Source organism: Thamnophis elegans, chromosome 7 (genome assembly GCF_009769535.1).
Source record: "Thamnophis elegans isolate rThaEle1 chromosome 7, rThaEle1.pri, whole genome shotgun sequence".
NCBI classification, from domain to species: Eukaryota; Metazoa; Chordata; class Lepidosauria; order Squamata; family Colubridae; genus Thamnophis; species Thamnophis elegans.
In genome coordinates, this window is record NC_045547.1 from 80,041,139 (window position 1) to 80,061,972 (window position 20,834).

General features: G+C 45.5%; 1 protein-coding gene across 2 annotated transcripts in view; it reads right to left on the bottom strand.

Moving 5' to 3' along the window:
- The window catches only part of LRRK2 (leucine rich repeat kinase 2), a 117,602-nt gene that overhangs the window by 42,288 nt on the left and 54,480 nt on the right, over nucleotides 1–20,834 (bottom strand). Inside the window, exons 11-24 of one of the 2 annotated variants that reach the window (XM_032221705.1) lie at nucleotides 19,112–19,221; nucleotides 17,720–17,849; nucleotides 17,506–17,630; nucleotides 15,968–16,092; nucleotides 14,560–14,704; nucleotides 13,936–14,075; nucleotides 11,172–11,300; nucleotides 8,920–9,090; nucleotides 7,657–7,915; nucleotides 5,313–5,495; nucleotides 4,781–4,893; nucleotides 3,653–3,722; nucleotides 2,000–2,220; nucleotides 170–420 (exon numbers count right to left, since the gene is read on the bottom strand). The exons of the other annotated variant lie outside the window; for it this stretch is intronic. Coding sequence (XP_032077596.1) covers nucleotides 170–420; nucleotides 2,000–2,220; nucleotides 3,653–3,722; nucleotides 4,781–4,893; nucleotides 5,313–5,495; nucleotides 7,657–7,915; nucleotides 8,920–9,090; nucleotides 11,172–11,300; nucleotides 13,936–14,075; nucleotides 14,560–14,704; nucleotides 15,968–16,092; nucleotides 17,506–17,630; nucleotides 17,720–17,849; nucleotides 19,112–19,221 — 2,172 coding nt within the window. The remainder of the gene's footprint in view (nucleotides 1–169; nucleotides 421–1,999; nucleotides 2,221–3,652; nucleotides 3,723–4,780; nucleotides 4,894–5,312; nucleotides 5,496–7,656; nucleotides 7,916–8,919; nucleotides 9,091–11,171; nucleotides 11,301–13,935; nucleotides 14,076–14,559; nucleotides 14,705–15,967; nucleotides 16,093–17,505; nucleotides 17,631–17,719; nucleotides 17,850–19,111; nucleotides 19,222–20,834) is intronic. 2 annotated transcript variants of the gene reach the window in all.

Sequence of the window (20,834 nt, forward strand, 5' to 3'; positions counted from 1 at the left end):
CAGGGGTAAAGTTCAGCTATACTTCAAATGAGGCTTAGATCTGACTGCAGTGGGGTATTGCCGAAATGGTGCTCCTAATAAATGACTGGTTTTCTTTTGAAACTTGGCTTGAGGCTCATGAATTCAATTAGGGCATCTTTTGGAAACCTGACAGAGTTTACGTTCTCACCCTTCCAATATAAGATGTTCCAGCTTGCTGAGAATATTGCCAAGATATCTAGGGATGCCCAACAGTTGGTTGTAGGACAAATTGAGTAATTTTAGAGTTGGACAGGTGATCGTTGGACTGAAACTTAAGGTGGGTCCAATTTCATTTCGCGAAATGTCGAGGTGGACGATCTGAGGCATTTCCAAGAGATATTGCGGGAAAGTCTTCAAACGGTTGCTGTGGAGGTCCAGATAGGTCAAACATTTCATGGTCTAAAAGGAAAAAAAAAGTTATGACAAATAAGCCTATTTATTAAATAAACTATGTTACAGTGAATACACGAGTAAGGTGATACAAAAAGTAGCTTATTTAAGGGCTCTCTTAAAAGAGATACTGTATTTTTCCAAAGTGACTTTAACCACATGTCCCATTTTTCACATTCTTTAAAATGATTTAATCCAAGTTTGTATATTAACAACCTTCCAATGTGAACATAATCCAGGGGTTCGCTGCTGGGGGTTCGCAGGGGTTCGGGAGAACCTCTAGCTAAAATTCTGTGCAGTTCAGAGAACACCCAAATCCCACTCCTGGCTGGCCCCGCCCACTCCACCCCATCCCTCCCAGGAGTCCCCACGTGGCCCATTTTGGATTCAGGTAAGTACAGGACGTGCACGGAGTCTTGGGGAGGGCGAAAAACAGGCCTACCAGAGATTCGGGCCCGTTTCTTGCCTCCAGAGAGTCTCTGGAGTCTGGGGAGGGCAAACCCCCCCCCCCCAATGGTGCAGGAGGCCAACCAGGCCATGCCCAACCAGCAACCGGGCAGAGAACCCCTTGCTAAAAATTTTGAAGCCCACCCCTGACATACTCCCTAACTTCATAACTGCAACATCCTTAGAAAACATCTTAAAGTAACGAATCACGCAACTATGGCAGGAGTGGGTTCCGGCAGTCACTACTTCTGGTTTGCTCGTGGCTGCGCCAGGCGCGCTTGATGCGCCCTGCACACGCATGCGCAGTCTGACAAAAACAAGATGGTGGTGCCTATGGCGCCACCCGGAGAACCAGTTCGAGCGTGTGGCAGGCCTGGATTGCTGTCGATTCCAATGACCCAGACCTCCAAACCACTACCAGTTCAACTGAACCGATCCAAATCGGTAGGAACCTGTTGTGGCCCAGCAGGAGCCGTTGGAGTTGCCATCAGACTCCAACAGCGAGGGGCCCTATGAGTCAGCTTTGGAGGATGTGGAGGACCCTGGACAGGGTTCCGACTCCGAGCAGGGCGCAGAGAGGCTGGTTGGCCACCAGGAGGCGCCTGAGCCTTGGACCAGTGGGGAGGAGACAAGGGAGTGTGATCCGTACATCAGCAGTGGGGAGGAGCCAAGGGAGTTCTTCCTAGATGCCCGGCACCGCTAATAGGCGTAAGGAACAATTACACAATTACAGGAAGTAATTGCACCCAGCTGGTGGTCATTAGGCTCCTCTCCAGTCTATAAAAGGACTGCTTGTGCACACGCCCCTCTTGCAGAAGTCAATGCAGGAACAAATGTCGGAGAACATGATTGTGAGCTTGGCAGGCTGGATTGCTGCCACGGCTTATCTGTGCTGGGTTGCTGCCCAAGCTTGTCTGTGCCGGTTTGCTGCCAAGGACCTGTCTGTCTGTTAATTAAATGCCGTAACTTATCTTTGGCTTGAAGTGTGTGTTGGCGTGGGACAAGGGGGATCAGAACAGGAACCCATCACTGAACTACGGTAACGGGATTAGTGAAAAGCTGTACCAGGTTGCGCCTTAATTTCTCTCAAGAGCTGGAATCTGGTATTTTCAGATTCCTTCGTCCTTCTTGGGAGACTCACCTCGCAAAGCGTCTTCGGAAGGCACGAAAGCTGGTTGTGATGCAGCTCTAATTTGTCGAGGTGTTCGAAATGAGTAATTAAGCCAAGACTTTGACCGAAGTGATCTATATTCTCCAGCTCGTTTGAGGACAAATCAAGGGATTTAATATATTCTCTGTCGGAGACCAGGGAAGAGAAGCTGTCGGAGCTCTTCATGCTGGATTGCGATACAGACGCGCCTTCTAATATAAAATAATAATTTAAAAAAATTATATTCCATTAGCAACGTCTGTTGCATTGGTTTAATCAATTTTTGGCTTAGCTGTCCCAAATACTTTTCAAAATTTAGATTAAACTTTTCTCAAAAAGTTTAGTAATGTAGAAGTCTAACCGTTGCCTAAAAGTACAGGTAGTCCTCGACTTACGACGACAATTGAGCCCAACATTTCTGTTGTTAAGTGAGTCACCTGTGTGTTTTTTTCCATTCAAGGTTTTTTTTTTTAATACAAATTTTTTACGTGTTATAGGAATAAAGAGTTGTCCGCTTCTTTTCTTTTACATCCTCTCAGTTACATAGTCCTTTTTACCTCATAGTTTTGTTTTCACTTTCAGCCAAATTATTCTCTTCCATTATTTTCCATCTTTATAGTTATTTTTTCTTAAGACATCAACAATATCTTCCATTGCCCCTTCAAAGTTGCACCAAATTTTCATTTCTTATTTTCTACATTGATGTATTTTGCTATAAACAGCATCCGTCCTCTAATTCAATTTAAGCATAGAGAGCATTTCTTTCACCTTTTTCCTACCATTAACAATATACTGTCATTTCTTTATTTCTTAATTAAGTAACAATCTTACTACTCTTCTCTTTAGTCTGCTAATATAACTCTTTTTCCCTTTCTTCCTCTTTTAACCATTTTCTCTCGGGCTCCCAAAAAATCCCAGTTTTAATTCATTTCCTTCTTCTCCCCCTTTCCTCTAACTTCTTCTTTTTCTTTCCCTTATTTTTGGAGTTATTATAACTTTTCTTCAGCGTACTTACTTTTATTATCCTAGTAATTTCCCCCTTTTCTCCTCCTTTCCTTACTATTTTGTGGTTTCTTTCTGGGGAGATCTCCCCCTTCAGCTACTTTCTCTTTGTAGTGAGTTACCTGTTAAGTGAATTCATTTTACGAACTGTTTGTTTGCCACCGTTGCTAAGTGATTCACTGCCGTTGTTGAATTAGAAACACGGTTGTTAAGTGAATCTGGCTTCCGCAATGACTTTGCTTGTCAGAATGTCGCAAAAGGGGATCGCGTGACCCCGGGACAGTGTGACGGTCATAAGTATGAACCAGTTGCTAAGCCTCTGAATGTAAATCACGTGACTGTGGGGATGCTGAAATGGTCATAGTCATAACTCACTTTTTCTCACTGCCGTTGTAACTTTGAGTAGTCGCTAAATAAACTGTGGTAAGTCGAGGACTATCTGTATGTGGGTTCACCTCCCCCCCCCAATACACCCGCATCAAACTGGCATCAATCCAATAATAGTAACGCTATAAACAGTCTTGTTCATAATTACGGTATTCTGCGCCATTTTGGCTTCATTGTCTTTTTAACTATTTTCGATCAGGCGCGCTTCAACAAGACGCGTTTAAACTTTAAAATCTATTATAACTTTTTACTTACTGTTCGAGTCTTCCGAAAACATGTTTTTTCTTCTTTGGTTCTTTAGCGGTTCGTAAGGCGAGCCAGCCCCCTGAAACAAGGTCAAAATAATAATTTTAAAAAAAATCTGGATGTCCGAACAATTTTAATTCGAACAGTTCGAACAATTAAATCAGTGGAGCAACTTGCTGCCAGAAGTTGTAAATGCTCCAACACTGGAAATTTAAAAGAAGAGATTGGATAACCGGAGGTGGGCTGCTGGGGGTTCGCGCGGGATTGGGCGATCCTCTAGCTACAATTCTTCTCAGTTCGGTGAATCCCTAAATGCCACTCCTGGCTGGCCACGCCCTCCTTGCTCTTCCCCTCCTAGGGATTTCCACGTGGCCCATGAAGTGGCTCGGGGAGGGGGGAAAATGGGCCTACCAAAGGTTCCAGAAGTCTGGAAACAGGCCTGTTTCCAGCCTCTGGAGGGTCTCCAGAGCCCGGGGGGAGCAGTTTTCGCCCTCCCGGAGGCAAAAAACGCCCCCACCCATCGTGGTGCAGGAGGACAACTAGGCCACACCCACCATGGCCATGGCCACCCAGCAACAGGGCAGCGAACCCGTTGCTGCAATTTTTGAAGCCCACTCCTGTGGGTAACCATTTGTCTGAAATTGTGTAGGGTTTCCTGCCTAATCAGGGGGTCAGACTAGAAGACCTCCAAGGTCCCTTCCAACTCTGTCATTCTATTCTTTAAGGAGATTCCACATTCAAGACATGATTCCTTGCCCACAAAGGGTGCTAATCTAATTTAACTTTCTTTTCCACTGTTCAAGTAAAATAGACACCACTGACAAAAGAAAGACATGGCTAAACACAGGTAGTCCTCGACTTAACAACAGTTCACTTACTGACCGTTCAAAGTTACAACACATTTGAGGAAAAAAGCGACTTAGGACCGTTTTTCACACTTACGACCGTTCGCAGCCTCCCCGTGGACACACGATCAAAATTGAGATGCTTGGCAACTGGTTCATATTTATGATGGTCGCATTGCCCTCGAGTCACTGGGGTAATAGAGCCATTGTAACTTTGAACGGGGGCTGAACTGATCGTCGTTAAACGAGGACTACCTGTACAATTAGAACCCGCTTGAACTATTGGTCTCACCACAGACTTGGAATGTCTTTGTTGCGGGGGAGTAAAAGTCCGAAGAGGTTTGCAGAGGTCGGCAGCGGCCACAGAGTAAGATTTTTGCCTCACCATAAATGAGCTTTCACTCCCTGAGGTAAAAAGAAAACAATCGATTAAAATAAATTACACCTATATGTATAAAACAGGGAAATGAAAAAAAAAACCAAACACACACAAACACACAAAACTCCAACTAGTAACAATCTAGATGTCAGAAATGTAGCATGATACTCTCCCCTTTTAGGAATTTCATCCCTCCTAAGTAAGAGGAATTTCATCCCTCTTTGGAGTAGAGTTGGGGCGACTGGATAAAGCTGAGCATTGACTGGACAGATGCCCTTCCTGACACCTATATGGAGTTCGCAGCAGATTTTTATATTTCTTTATGCCCGGGGAGAGAGAAATTATCCGCGCTACATAGGACTGAACTCTCAACCTTCTGAACGGGAGGCGATCAGCTCCATCACTAGGCCCCCACGCCGCCACTGGTTTCATTAAGCACGCATACCTTCGCTGTCTACATCGTCAGTCAAAGAGAAAACATTGTCCACTAAAGGGTCAGGTAAGAACGTCCATTCATCCAACTTCAGCATTTCATCGTTCTGGCTATTGATGTCGGATCTTGACTGATCTTCGTAACTGCTCGTCCTTTGGTATCGAAGGATCATTACGGCCAACGGAGAACTTGGATCTTACGTGCAAGAAAGAAAAGTAAGACTATTTCACAAATATGGGACAGACTACAGCCGGGATGGCGAAGACCCTATTCCGCGTGGCACGCAGAGCCCTCTCGGGGCTTCAAGGTGCTAGTCGTTACTTTTAAAGCCCTACATGGTTTAGGACCTGGCTACCTAAGAGACCACCTCCTGCCACTTACCTCCCAACGACCAACAAGATCGCACAGGTTGGGCCTCCTCCGGGTGCCGTCAACCGGACAATGAGGGCTGGCGGGCCCCCGGGGGAGGGCCTTCTCTGTTGCTGCGCCGGCACTGTGGAACGATCTACCCGTAGAGATCCGGACCCTTACCACTCTCCCGGCCTTCCGTAAAGCCATCAAGACCTGGCTGTTCTGGCAGGCCTGGGGCTGTTGATTGATATCCAGCCCCGCTTAGATGGAATGGATGATGTGGACTTTTAATTGTATTTTTTATTCTTAAATTTTAAATGTTTCTTTTGTCTTGTTGTGAGCCGCCCAGAGTCCCAATGGGAGTGGGTGGCATACAAATTTTATTAAACTTGAAACTCGAAACTCGGCGGGTACGTCAGCCGTTGCCCCAGCCCAGCTGCACCATGCATGCGCATGTGCCTCCGGCCGGCCAGCTGGTCTTTGGGTCTCCGCTGCACATGTGTGTTTGAGAGTGCATGTGCGGGGAGCTCACTGCACCCTGTTTTGGGTCTGAAAGGCCTCCTGCACCAATCTGGAAGCCGAAATGGGCGGGGTGGGCGGGGTGCATACGCAGTGAGCACTCGCATTGCATTATGGGGTTTTGCGTGAGTGCTTTGGGCACTCGGCACCAAAAAGGTTAGCTATCACTGGACTACATTACTACAGGGGTGTCAAACTCAAAGCCCGCGGGCCGTATCCGTTCTGTCGGGTGCGTACATCTGGATTGCGGGGCTCACCTGAAAATAACAAAAGCGATCTGGCCCGCGGTGCCTCTCCATGCCCTGTTTTGGGAGCAAAATACTGCAGGAGTACCAAAAACGGGCTACAGGGGAGCACGCACGCAGCCCCCCGCCCCGTTTTGTCTGGCAAAGTGCTGCAGGGAGGCATCCATCCTATCTCTCCCCCCTCCTTCCCATGGCCCGCGGAGGAGATCTACACTGCTGATCCGGCCCTCGAAGGAATCCAGTTTGACGCCCTTGCGGTACTACGTACAACGGCTGCATCCAGAGCCATGAGTAATTTGAACATACAAGCGTTGTTTACCTAGCTCGATTTCCAGTTCAGAACAACTGGAAAGCTTCGATTACCCATTTCAAAATAATGCAGAGCTGCAAAACGATGGAATTCTGTTTTTGTCCTAATACCGATAGTCCGTGACTTACGACCACAATTGAGCCCAAAATGTATGTTGTTAAGTGAGAAATTTGTTCCATGAGCCTTGCCCCAATGTTCTTGCCAAATCTGTTAAGTGAATCACTGTGTCAACTCCAAAAGTTGCCATGGTGAGGAAAGGGGAGCAGCGCATTCCACACATACTTTCGGCTAGAGTCGGATCTCAGATTACCGTAGCAGGCTTGGGAGGGATGCACCTCATTGGGGAATGTGATTTATGACACAGACTGAGGGGAGGGAAGGAACAGGGGTAAAGGTCAGCTATAATTCAAATAAGTCTCAGATCAGACTGATAAAAAGATCTTGCCAAAATAAGTGCTCCTAATAAATGACTAGTTTTCTTTTGAAATTTGGCTCGAGACTCATGAATCAATGAGGGCATTTTTTGGAAACCTGACACGCTGCAGTTGTTAAATTAATAACATGGTTGTTAAGTGAATCTGGCTTTCCCCTTGATTTTGCTTGTCAGAAGGTCGCAAAAGGGGATCACATGACCCCCGGGACACTGCAACCGTCATAAATGTGAATCAGTTGTCAAGCTTCTGAACGTAAATCACACGACCCCGGGGAAGATGCAACAGTCGCAACGTACGAAAAAATGGTCATGTCACTTTTTTCCATGCCGCTGTAACTTTGAACAGTCCCTAAAGGAACTGTTGTAAGTCGAGGACTACCTGTATGATAGGCAGACCGCAACAAAGTACTAGTTTGAACTCCACACCGGTGAGTCTGATCATTTGCGCCTGACAACTGCACGTATCTTAAGATTAGCATCCCTTCTACAAACACATACTCGTTTGCTTCCGGGAGGATGTAAGTCCGCTCGGAAACAAGGGGATCAGCCAAGAAGGTTCCATTCGGCCGATACCGAACCCTCCCAGGCAAATGCTGCGGTTGGCCACATCCAGGCAAAGTTTTTTCAGAAGCAGGCTGATGATCTCGCTGTTCCCTTTCTTGATGCTGACTGTTAGAGCGCTCCGGACGTCTTGTTCTCGGGCGCCACTGTTGAGCAGGAGTCCGACCACTTTTGGGCTGCTTCCTTTCTCGCATACCTAGGAGGAGGAGGACGGGAATGGGAAGGAGGAGGAGGGTGAGAAGGGGAAGGGGAAGAAGAAAGAGGAAGAGGAGGAGGGGAATGGGAAGGAGGAGGAAGAGGAGGGCGAGAAGGGGAAGGAGAAGAAGAAAGAGGAAGAGGGGAATGGAAAGGAGGAGGAAGAGGAGGGCAAGAAGGGGAAGAGGGAGAAGAAAGAGGAAGAAGAGGAGGAGGAGGATTTCACAAGTGCTGGGAAATCCTTTCAATAAACCATGGCCAGCTGGTTTTTGCGGGCACTGAAGCACCAGAAAATGGCCCAAAAAACAGTCAAAACTGGCCAAAAACAGGCTGTTTTTAGACCATTTTTGGGGGCGTTTTCAGGGCTGTTTTGGAGCCATTTTCAGGCTACTTTTCAGACTGGTTTTGGTCCAAAAAACGGGCCAAAATAACCTGAAAATAGCCTGGAAAATGGCCCAGAAAACGCCCAGAAAACTGGCTAGAAAATGGCCTGAAAATGGCCCGAAAAACATCCAAAAAATGCCCAGAAAACAGGCATGCACACACTGGCCAGCTGGTCTTCAGGTTTCCTGCATTCCGGCTTGGGCATTCGGTGCAGAAAAAGCTCACCATCACTGGTCAATCCAGCTCACGGTTATCCCAAAGGTGCTTTTTTTATCTGTGACAAAACAGATAAAACCTCCAAGTGGCCTCAACAACCCTCTAAAAAAGGATGCAAATGACCAGCTGTCTGCAAGGAATATAAATCCTTCCATTCCTCCACCATTCAGTCAGAACTGAAGAAGCTTCTGGGATGAGAAGCGAAACGTCTTTAAATCAAAACCCGAAAGTCCCCTTGCCTCTTGGGGGGGGGGGGGGGAAGCACCTTTGGGGAGCCAGGCCACCTCGCCAAATACATGGGATTAAAGTCGTTCTTGCCATTTTAAGGAGAGGAACAAAGGTTTCAAACCAATGTGTTAAAAGCCAGGCAATTTTAGACTCTGCCCGCGGTTTTAACTTACGTACTTCGTAAATTAAGGACTTTTCCTTCGAGCTTGCATTCACGTCGGCGCCCAGGAGCAGCAAACACTCGGCCATAACACTGTTGCCTTCCTCGCAGGCCTTCTCCAGCATCAAGTTTTTCAAGTCGTTGTGTTCGGTTATTTTCGCAAAACATTTACAGCAAAGGCTTTGAAACTAGAACGGGAACGAGAGAGGATTGAAACTTGGGTGCGTGTTAGCCACTTTGATGCAGAAATACTTTTGTTTCCATGTGGAAACCACTTCTGAACTTCATGCTTGATGTGGAGAAGAATGAAATGTTGACTTTGGGATTTACCGATTAGATTGACAGATCTTTATACGGAGCGGTGCGGTGGCCTAGAGGGGGAGCTCTCGCCTCACAATCAGGAGGCTGCGAGTTTGATCCTAGGTAGAGGCAGATATTTCTCTCCCAGGGAGTAATGAGAATATATCTGCCGAACAAAACTCTGCATTGGCGACAGGAAGGGCATCGGGCCAGTAAACACTCTGCTAGCTCTATTCAGTTGCCCAGACTCCAGCCCGCAAGGGATTATGGGGTCATTAAATGACGATGATGATGATGATTGATAGTGTCAACTCATAAGGTTGCCATGGTGAGGAAGGTGGGGAAGCGCATTCCACCCATACCTTCGGCTAGAGTCGGATCTCAGATTACTACAGCAGGCTTGTGAGGCGTGCACCTCGTTGGAGAATGTGATTTATGACACAGACTGAGGGAAGAAACAGGGGCAAAGTTCAGCCATAATTAAAATGAGGTCAGATCTGACTGCAATGGGGTATTGCCGAAATGGGTGTTCCTAATAAATGACTGGATTTCTTTTGAAACTTGGCCCGAGGCTCATGAATTAATTAGGGCCTCTTTTGGAAACCTGACAGATAGATCTTTATATGGAGTGGTATGGTGGCCCTGAGACGGAGCTCTGTGAGTTCGATCCTAGGTAGAGGCAGATATTTCTCTCTCTGGGCACAATGAGAATATATCTGCCGAACAAAACTCCGCATTGGCGACAGGAAGAGCATCCAGCCAGTAAATACTCGGCTCCATTCAGTTGCCCAGACTCCACCCAACAAGGGATTATGGGGGTCATTAGAAGAAGATGGCGATGATTGATAGATCTTTACAGAAGTGGCTTGTTTATATTATTAGTAAAAAGTAAAAAGTAGTGATTTGGTGTTAATGCCTCTGCAACAGAGAATGTCGGAAAGCAACGCTTCTTTTATCTTTCCTCACTTCTCCTTCCCCTTTCCTTCTTCACTCCTTTCCAGTGGTGGGATTCAAATAATTTAACAACCGGTTCTCTTAATGACTATCTGGGTAGGTGGGGCTCGGTGGTCATGTGACTGGGCGGGCTTGGCCAACTCAAGGTCACTCAGGTTGATGGGCGCTTCGCCTAATGTAATAAGGGTTAACCGGAGAGGCAGTTTCTGTAAGCAGGGCAATAAAGATTAGGCTAAAAACAACACCAGAATGTTTCCTTCCTGCCTTCCTTACAGGATTAGCCCTGTAAAGTGGGGAAAAACAAAAGGAGATTTCTTCCAACAACCGGTTCTCTGAACTACTTAGAAAGTTACCAACCGGTTCTCCCGAATAAGTGCGAACCGGCTGAATCCCACCACTGCTCCTTTCCTATTAACTTTGTATTTTGTGCTTTATATTACTCTATATAACTCAATAAAAATGTGAACATAAAGAAACTTGGGTGCATGTTCATTTGAGGCTTAACTTACATCAACGTGAATGCATTTCATAAATTAAAGACGGTCCTCCCACTAGTGTTAAAATAAATGAGTTGAAGTCCAAAGAATCAAAGGAGAATACGTCTAGGCCTCGACTTACGACCGCAATTGAGCCCAATAGTCCCGCCACTAAGTGAGACGGTTGTTGAGTGCATTTTGTCCCATTATACAACCTTCCTTGCCATGGTTGTTAAGAGGATCACTGCAGTTCTTAAATTAGTAACGGGGCTGTTCAGTGAATCCGGCTTCCCCCATTGATTTTGCTCGTCAGAAGGTCGCAAAAAGGGAGCATGTGGCCCCATGGACATTGCAACCGTCATAAATATGAGTCGGGGGCTGAGCGTCCGAATTTTGTTCACGTGAGCATGGAGGGAAAAGGCTGCAACAGTCGTAAGGGTGGAACAATATTCATGTCATTTTTTTTCAGTCATGTTGTAACTCTGAATGGTCACTAAATGAACCGCTATAAGCTCTGTACCCCCGAAATTGTGAATTACCTGTTGGTCTCTTTGTTCGTTAAAACACACGGAGAGCTGGTGGAAGAGACAGGTCTCGAACGATTCCTGTATGAGCAGCTTTGCAAACCAAGGGGAGGAGTCGAGGATGGTTGCAATCATTTGGAATCCCTGCAATTCAATGGAAATGGAGCTCAAATGTATCGTTAATAAACCCGGAATGGAGAGTTTGAGGCTAAAACTTATTCCTTAGCTGGTTCCAATATGGGCAGATTCTATCAGGGAGTTAATTATTACCTGTGCATTCAGTCGAACGGAGCAGGACTAGGACTAGGAATGGAATCAGGAATAGAATAGAAATAGAAACAGAAATAGAATGGAAAGGAAACAGGAATAGAATAGAGTAGGAATGGGAATAGGAATAGGAATAGGAATGGAATCAGGAATAGAATAATAGAAAGAGAAAGAGAAAGAGAATAGAATGGAATCAGGAATAGAATAGAGTAGGAATAGGCATAGGCATAGGCATAGGCATAGGCATAGGCATAGGCATAGGCATAGAATAGAATAGAAATAGAAATAATATAAATAAAAATAGAAACCGAAATAGAATGGAAAGGAATCAGGAATATAATAGAAATAGAATAGAATGGAATCAGGAATAGAATAGAATAGGAATAGGCATAAGCATAGGCATAGAATAAAATAGAAATAGAAATCATATAAATAAAAATAGAAACCGAAATAGAATGGAAAGGAATCAGGAATAGGAATAGGAATGGAATAGAATAGAAAAACAGTTGGAAGGGACCTTGGAGGTCTTCTAGTCCAACCCTCTCCTTAGGCAGGAAACCCTGTATCATTTCAGACAAATGACTGTCCAATCTCTTCTTAAAAACGTCCAGTGTTAGAGCATTCACAACTTCTGGAGGCAAGTTGTTCCACTGGTTAATTGTTCTCACTGTCAGGAAATTTCTCCTTAGTTCTAAGTTGCTTCTCTCCTTGATTAGTTTCCACCCATTGCTTCTTGTCCTACCCTCAGGTGCTTTGGAGAATAGCTTGACTCCCTCTTCTTTGTAGCAGCCCCTGAGATATTGGAAGACTGCTATCATGTCTCCCCTGGTCCTTCTTTTCATTAAACTAGACATACCCAGTTCCTGCAACCGTTCCTCATATGTTTTAGCCTCCAGTCCCCTAATCCTCTTTATTGCTCTTCTCTGCACTCTTTCCAGAGTCTCCACATCTTTTTTTTTTTATATCGTGGCGAACAAAACTGGCTGGAATATTCCGAATGTGGTCTTATCAGGGCATTATAAAGTAGTATTAACACTTCACCTGATCTTGACTCTGTCCCTCTGTTAATGCAGCTTGGGAATTGCATTGGCTTTTTTGGCAGCTGCTGCACACTGCTGTGGCAACCCCTCTGAGATATTGGAAGACTGCTATCGTGTCACCCCTGGCCCTTCTTTTCATTAAACTAGACATAACCAATTCCAGAAACCCTGCTTTACATATGTTGTTCCTTCCAGTCCCCTAATCATCCTTGTTGCTCTTAGTTCAAACACAAAGTGTGTGTGTGGGGGGGGGGGAAATCAAATATCTGAATTTAAGTTTCCCCCAAGAATCTTGGGGGGGAAATAGAAAGGAAAGTATTAATATATAAGTATATGTTCAAGAATGAGATATAGAGAAAAAATAATAATAGGATATGTATTGTGGCCCAGCAGCAGTTGGAGCTGCCACCAGACTCCGACAGCGAGGGGCCCTCTGAGTTGGCTCTGGAGGATGTGGAGGACCCTGGACAGGGTTCAGATTCCGAGCAGGGCACAGAGAGGCTGGTTGGCCACCAGGAGGTGCCTGAGCCTTGGACCAGTGGGGAGAAGACAAGGGAGTGTCTTCCTGACATCAGCAGTGAGTTGTTCCTAGATGCCCGGCACCGAAGAGCTAATAGGCGTCAGAAACAGTTGCGCAAGTACAGGAGGTAATTGCACTCAGCTGGTGGTAATTAGGCTCCTCTTCAGACTATAAAAAGACTGCTTGTGCACACACCCTTTTTCAGAAGTCAACGCAGGACCTAATGTCGGAGAACATTATTGTGAGCTTGGTAGGCTGGATTGCTGCCACGGCTTATCTGTGCTGGTTTGCTGCCAAGGACCTGTCTGTCTGTTATTTAAATGCCGTAACTTATCTTTGGCTCGGAGTGTCCTTGGGTGTGGAACGAGGGGGGTCAGAACAGATATGATAGTGAAGAAAAGGGAATAGGAAAGGATAAGCATTAAATTATAACAGGGTTTGCGGGAATACCATCCCAAAAATTATACCAGATGAGAGATGAAAAGAGACAACCACAATAGAAAAGGAAAGGAACAGAGGAGGAGAGGAGAAGAGAGGAAAGGGGAGAGAAGGAAGAAAGAGGAAAGAAGAGAAAGGAGGGAAGGGAAAGAAAGAGAAGGAGAGAGGGTAGGAAGGGGAAGAGGAAGAGACGAGAAGGGGAGAGGCAAGGGAAGTAGGAAAGGGAAAGGAGAGAAGGAAGGAAGGAAGTAGAGAGAGAGGGTGGAAAGAAAATTAGGATGATGACAATACAAAATAGGTTCATGGGATGGCAAGCAAAGCAACCCAGGATGTATATTTTATTCTAACCTTATATATGGAAAAAACAAATATATAAAAGTGATAAGGATAAATAAGAATAATAACTATGTGAATGTATACTTGTAACTATATGTAAGAGAATTTTTTTAAAAAACTTTTTTTTAAAAAAAAAAGAATCTTCTTGCCCAAGTCAACGTTACATTTGTGTATATACCTGAGCCTGAATATCGACAACATCCTTAAAGCGCCGTAATGTTGAAACCAAAGGGGTTACCAAGGCATAGAAAGTAGTCGTACATAAGATCTTTTCTGATATCAAGGATCCCAGAAAGTTTAAACCTAAGCGTTGTATTTCTGGAAAGAAAAAAAGTAAGTTGGAGATATTACATTATATTCTATTCTCCTCGCATGCTCCCTGCCCCACGCATGCACACACACCCCCGGGCCACCTTTATTCATGCACATGCCCCTCCCCCCCAAACATGCGCACACGGGAGGCCCGTATGCCCCCTGGCCCCCCCAGCATGTGCGGCAGAGATGCGGAGACCAGCTGGCCGGTGGGAGGTACGCACGCATGCGCAGCAGAGCTGAACGAGGGCTACGGCTCACAAGTCCCCAGAGGGGGCATTGCGTGCCGCCCCTGGCTTGCCATCATAGGTTTGCCATCACGATTCTAGATCAACCTTCTAAAACACAGCTATCCATCCTACATGTCTCAAAGCAAATTACAGAACATTTTAGGAATTCGTTCATAAGTCTGCACATTCTCCAGGTTGTTCAAACTTTTGATCTGATGACTGGACATTTTCAGATTCAAAATAAATGGTTTTCTGCTTGCCTTGATCATCTGGATACATCTGTAGTGTGTGGAGGAGAGTATCCGCCATGCCTAGGTTAGACAACATTTGTGATAAAATCGGACGTTCTCTTATGGTGGAAAGTATTTGAAGTCCACATCTCTGAATGCCTGGATTTCCAATAAACTAGAAGCAAAAAAGAAAAAAAGAATCCCAGATGGTTATATGTGTTTAGATAAATCTTCAATTTATCAAGCCTTGATGCAAACGCAGACAATGCTTGACTTATAAAAGTTCATTTAGTGACCATTCAAAATTTCAATGGCACTGTGGAAAAAAAATGACCCATGACTATTTTTCAAACTTATAAGTAAATAAAACTCCGCACTGGCAAACACGAAAGGCATCCGGCCAGGAAACACTCAGCTCCATTCAGTTGCCCGGACTCCACCCCACAAGGAATTATGGGCAGAGGTGGGATTCAGCCGGTTCACACCAGTTCGGCAGCTGGAAGGACAGGCTTGTCCCTCCCACCCCACCCCTCCCCTCCCAGGAGTCTCCACGTGGCCTGTCCAAAATCCGGGAGAGTGCAGAGCCCATACAGAACCTCTTGGAGGGTGAAAAATGGGCTTCTCAGAAGTTCCGGAAACGAGCCTTTTTCTGGCCTCCGGAGCCTGGGGGAGGTCGTTTTCACCCTCCCGGAGGCTCAAGAAAACCCTCTGAAACATTCCCACCCCCCACTGTGGTACAGGAGGCCGAGTAGGCCACGCCGACCCAGCAACCGGGCAGAGAACTGGTTGCTAAAAATTTTCAATTCCACCCCTGATTATGGGGTCATTAAAAGGAGATGATTTCATACGTGACCCGACAAAAGCGTGCCGACAAAACCACGTCGCTAAAACTGCGACGTCATCAACGCGCCGACAACAGCGCGTCGACAACAGCACGTTGACAACAGCGCGTCGACAACAGCGCGTCGGCAGAAGGGCAATTTAAGTTAAGGTAAGGGTTAGGTTTAGGGTTAGGTTTAGGATTAGGTTTAGGGTTAGGGTTAGGGTTAGGGTTAGGGTTAGGGTTAGGGTTAGGTTTAGGCTTAGGTTTAGGCTTAGGTTTAGGCTTAGGTTTAGGCTTAGGTTTAGGCTTAGGTTTAGGGTTAGCGTTACGTTTACGGTTAGGGTTAGGTTTATAGTGCCCTTCTGTCGGCGTGCTGTTGTCGGCGTGATTCAGGGCTCATTCGTCGGCGTGGTTCAGAACACGCGGTTTTGTCACCGCGGTTTAGTCGGGCGCGCTTTTGTCGGTGAACCGATTTCATAGACTGATTACTTCAATGAAGACAACGCAACTCGGATCTTATTTAGCTGTTATAACGAGCTTGTAGTATTGAAAAGCGTTAACCTATTAAATACATGCCGACTACGATAAAGCAGACATAAAAAAAATTAACTGTACCGTGTTCAGAGCACCAATCACAAGTGAATGACCTCCTTCTAACAGAAACTCGCTTTTCAAAAGTGCTGACATGGTTTTCTGGTGAGTGTCTTCTGAACTAACATGGTTCTGATTTTTTATCACTCCTGCAACACATGGAAACAATGTGTAAAAGTGATTATTGTCACTAAAGTGCATCAAAGACACGTGCATACCCGCACCCACATTTATCGTTTCGTAGTTCAAAATCTTATGCAATATGAAGACAATAAACTCTTTGGAGCGAATTCTTAGTTATTTAGTGCTATTGTGTTTCCCTGAAAATAAGACAGGGTCTTAATTTTCTTTGGACCCTTTCTCAAACTGATCCATGGTCCTTGAGTATGTGAAGAGTCGGACACAATTTCGTGAGTGACCAACAACAAGAGGGAGCATTTCCCCCCAAATTAATTAACATTTCTTCCATTGCGAAAAATGGGCCATTTTTTTTTTTTTTTTTTGCAAAAACAGAGGTGTTTTTGTCTTTCTTCAGCCCTCAGAAGCACTCTGCAGGCTTCAGCAGGGCTGGGGGAAGGCAAAAATGCCCTCATTTTTGCTGAAAACAGGCAAAAAAGGGGCCATATTTTGCAAAAACGGAGGTGTTTTTGCCTTCCCTCAACCCCCAGCATCACTCTGCAGGCTTCAGCAGGGCTGGGGGGAGGCAAAAACGCCTCCATTTTTGCAAAAAAACCAACCCACCCCATTTTCTGTCCGTTTTCCCAAAAAATGGAGGCATTTTTTTTCCTTCCCCCAGCCCTGCTGAAGCCTGCAGAGTGCTCCTGGGGGCTGGGGAAGACAGAAACTTTTTTTCTTACTTAACTCTTCGAAATCCTGGTGCATCTTATACACTGGTGCATCTTACAGTCCAAAAAATACGGTAATTAGGGGACAAAGGAATGAGGACGTAAACAAGACTCTTTATTCGTGGTAACTAGTTTGGATTAGTTTACGTTACTATCTTAATACAATACAATACAATACAATAGCAGAGTTGGAAGGGACCTTGGAGGTCTTCTAGTCCAACCCCTGCCTAGGCAGGAAACCCTATACAGTTTCAGACAAATGGCTATCCAACATCTTCTTAAAGACTTCCAGTGTTGGAGCATTCACAACTTCTGGAGGCAACCTCTGTTCCACTAATTAATTGTTCTAACTGTCAGGAAATTTCTCCTCCGTTCTAAGTTACGTCTCTCCTTGATTAGTTTCCACCCATTGCTTCTTGTCCTGCCCTCAGGTGCCTTGGAGAATAGCTTGACTCCCTCTTCTTTGTGGCAACCCCTGAGATATTGGAAGATATTGGTCCTTCTTTTCATTAAACTAGACATACCTAGTTCCTGCAACCGTTCTTCATATGTTTTAGCCTCCAGTCCCCTAATCCTCTTTGTTGCTCTTCTCTGCACTCTTTCCAGAGTCTCAACATCTTTTCTACATCGTGGCGACCAAAACTGAATGCAGGATTCCAAGTGTGGCCTTAGCAAGGCCTTATAAAGTGGTATTAACACTTCTGTAAGGCGTCTTACCTGGTGCCATGCAATGTAAAATTACTTTAAGAGCTTCCAACTGTACTGATGGCAAGTTTTTATGCTTCTTCATTGTCCTTATACATCCCGAGGCAGCCGCAATCAAGATATCCAACTGTAGGGAACTGGAATACAAATCATGGCAAGGCTAAAATACCCACTACTTGGTAGAGTTGATGTGGGATCGTGTTGTTCAGGGTTTAACTTTGGTTACCTTCCTTCGAAAGCGTGGTTCAGCAACCGGCAAGCACTTTCTGCAATTTCGGGAGAATCTGACCGTTTCCGCATGATCTCCAGCACATTCATATGTATGCCTTTCGCCAAGAGAATTTCTCTGGCATTCGCTGTAGTAAGAAAAATCAAATCAAATAAAGAAATTATACAGGCTAAATAAATGCAGGCAGCTAAGTTTTAGAATGTCCCAAAGGTGCTTTTTTTTCCCCCAAGAGGACTTTCTGGGGTTTTTTATTTATTTTGAAGACATCTCGCTTCTCATCCAAGAAGCTTCTTCAGCTCTGACTGGATGGTGGGGAAGGGAAGGATTTAGAGTCCTTGCAGACAGCTGGTCTTTTGCATCCTTTTAGAGGGTCGTTGAGGCCACTTGGAGGTTTGTCTGTGTCCTCTGGGTCACCTGAGTGGTGCAAATGGTTCCTTGTTCTGACCCCCTCCTCCGTCCAGTAACGAATGCCAAGACAAGCTTAACTGGAACGTCACAGCACTTTATTAGTAAGAAACCAAAATCTCGGTGGCTGAAAGCCAAGCATAACAAACAGATAAGAACCTTGGCAGCAACTCAGACTTCGACAGATAACAGCTTCTCCAGCGTTAGGAATGATGTTGACTCCTGCAAAAGGGGCGTGTGCACAAGCATTCCTTTTATAGTCTTGGGAGGAGCCTAATGACCACCAGCTGAGTGCAATTACCTCCTGTAACTGTGCAACTGTTCCTTACGCCTATTAGCTCTCCAGTGCCGGGCATCCAGGAACAACTCCCTTGGCTCCTCCCCACTGCTGACGTCCGGATCACTCTCCCTTGTCTCCTCCCCACTGGTCCAAGGCTCAGGCGCCTCCTGGTGGCCAACCAGCCTTTCTGCACCCTGCTCGGAGTCGGAACCCTGTCCAGGGTCTTCCACATACTCCAAAGCCGACTCATAGGGCCCCTCGCTGTCGGAGTCTGGTGGCAGCTCCAACGGCTCCTGCTGGGCCACAACAGTTCCTGTAGTCTGCAATTTTTCCCTCTGGATTCTACTCCAACGTCCTATACCATTCCAAGGGTCTTCATCCCAAATTGCATAGCTAAAAGTCTCAATCTTCCAGAACATGGTTGTCCCAAAGCTGCTTTTTCAGGAGGCAACTGGACTTTCTTGATTTTTTTCTTTTGAAGACATTTTACTTCTCATCTCAGAAGCTTCTTCAGCTTGGGCTGGATGGTGGGGAACGGAAGGATTTATATTCCTTGCAGACAGCTGGTCATTTGCATCCTTTTTAGAGAGTCGTTGAGGTGACCCTGAAGACGCAGACACAACTCCAAGTGGCCTCAACGGAATAAAGACTGGTTTTGCAATGCCATCCCTTCCCCACTTAGGCATTATTCAATTGATATTTACCATTTTGCTTCACGAGAGTAGCTAAGGCAGTGGCAGCAGCCTGGAACACTTCTTTGGAAGTAGAATAATACATCAACATAGCTAGCATCATCTCTCTGTGTGCTGGGTACCTAAGACAAAGAGAACAATCGAGTTATTTCCCTGGAAACTCCCTATGATTCTATTATTTGAGCAGGAATGAAAATGAATATAAAAATAAATTTTTATTAACAGATATTTTTATTAAAGTTTTTTTTTTTAAAAAAAAACTATCTATTTATTTTTTGCAATTTTCTTCTGGAACAAATTTTCCACCTCGGTATACATCCTTTGTAAATGTACTTGTCCCCCCATCTTATTTCAGTTTCTCTATGTCGACACATACGATGCTATTATATACATTTCTTAATTTACAATCCTTCATTCCATTTATACATGTTGGTTCATCTCTACCCGTTCTGACCCCCTTCCTCCGTCCAGTAATGAAAGCCGAGACAAGCTTAATTAGAATGTCCTTTCATAACGAGACCAGAATCTCGGTGGCTGAAAGCCAAGCAAACAAACAGATAGCAATAGCAGTTAGACTTATATACCGCTTCATAGGGCTTTCAGCCCACACTAAGCGGTTTACAGAGTCAGCATATTGCCCCCACAGTCTGGGTCCTCATTTTACCCACCTTGGAAGGATGGAAGGCTGAGTCAGCCTTGAGCCGGTGAGATTTGAACCGCCAAACTGCAGATAGCAGTCAGCTGAAGTACTGCACTCTAACCACTGCGCCACCTCGGCTCTAGATAAGGACCTTGGCAGCAAGTCCGACAAACCTTGGCAGCAATTCAGACAAACCTTGGCAGCAATCCAGCCTGCCAAGTTAATTACGTTCTCTTTAGTCAATGCGTTGACTTCTGCAAGAAGGGCGTGTCACAAGCAGTCTTTTTTATAGTCTGGAGAGGAGCCTAATGACCATCAGCTGAGCGCAATTACCTCCTGTAATTGCGCAATTGTTCCTGACGCCGAGTAGCTCTTCGATGGCGTGCATCCAGAAACAACTCACTGCTGGCTTCTGGATCACTCTCCCTTGTCTCCTCCCCACTGGTCCAAGGCTCAGGCGCCACCTGGTGACCAACCAGTCCCTCTGCGCCCTGCTCGGAGTTGGAACCCTGTCCAGGGTTCTCCACATCCTCCAGAGCCAACTCATAGGGCCCCTCGCTGTCGGAGTCTGGTGGCAGCTCCAACGGCTCCTGCTGGGCCACAACATCTACCTATTCATTGTTAATTTCTAATTCCTGTGTATTCTTCATTAAGACTTTGTTTAAGCTTTACACCTGTCCTCTAGTTGTTTGTACCACTCGTTCCATACCATATAATATAATATTCTGTTTCTTCCTTTTCTTTTATTTCTTTGGTAACTTTGTCCAACTCTGCACACTCTCACACTTTCATTATAACATTCCCCTCTGTTGGTATATTATTATTCTTCCAATTTTGTGCATATGTTATTCTCATTGCCGTTATGCTATGTATAATTAAATATTGTGCTTTTTTGTCATATTTCCTTCCAGGTAGGCTGGCAGTTCTGTGCATGCGCACACTGGGAACAGGCTCCAGCTGTTCTTCTGCCCCATTGATGTCTGACTCTGAACGCAGCTGATAACTGGCATACAGCCCTGGCCCCCTCTCTGCCTCTGACACAGAGCCCTCATCAGAGCCTTCCCCAGACTCCAGGACTGGCCCAGGTTCCTCCCA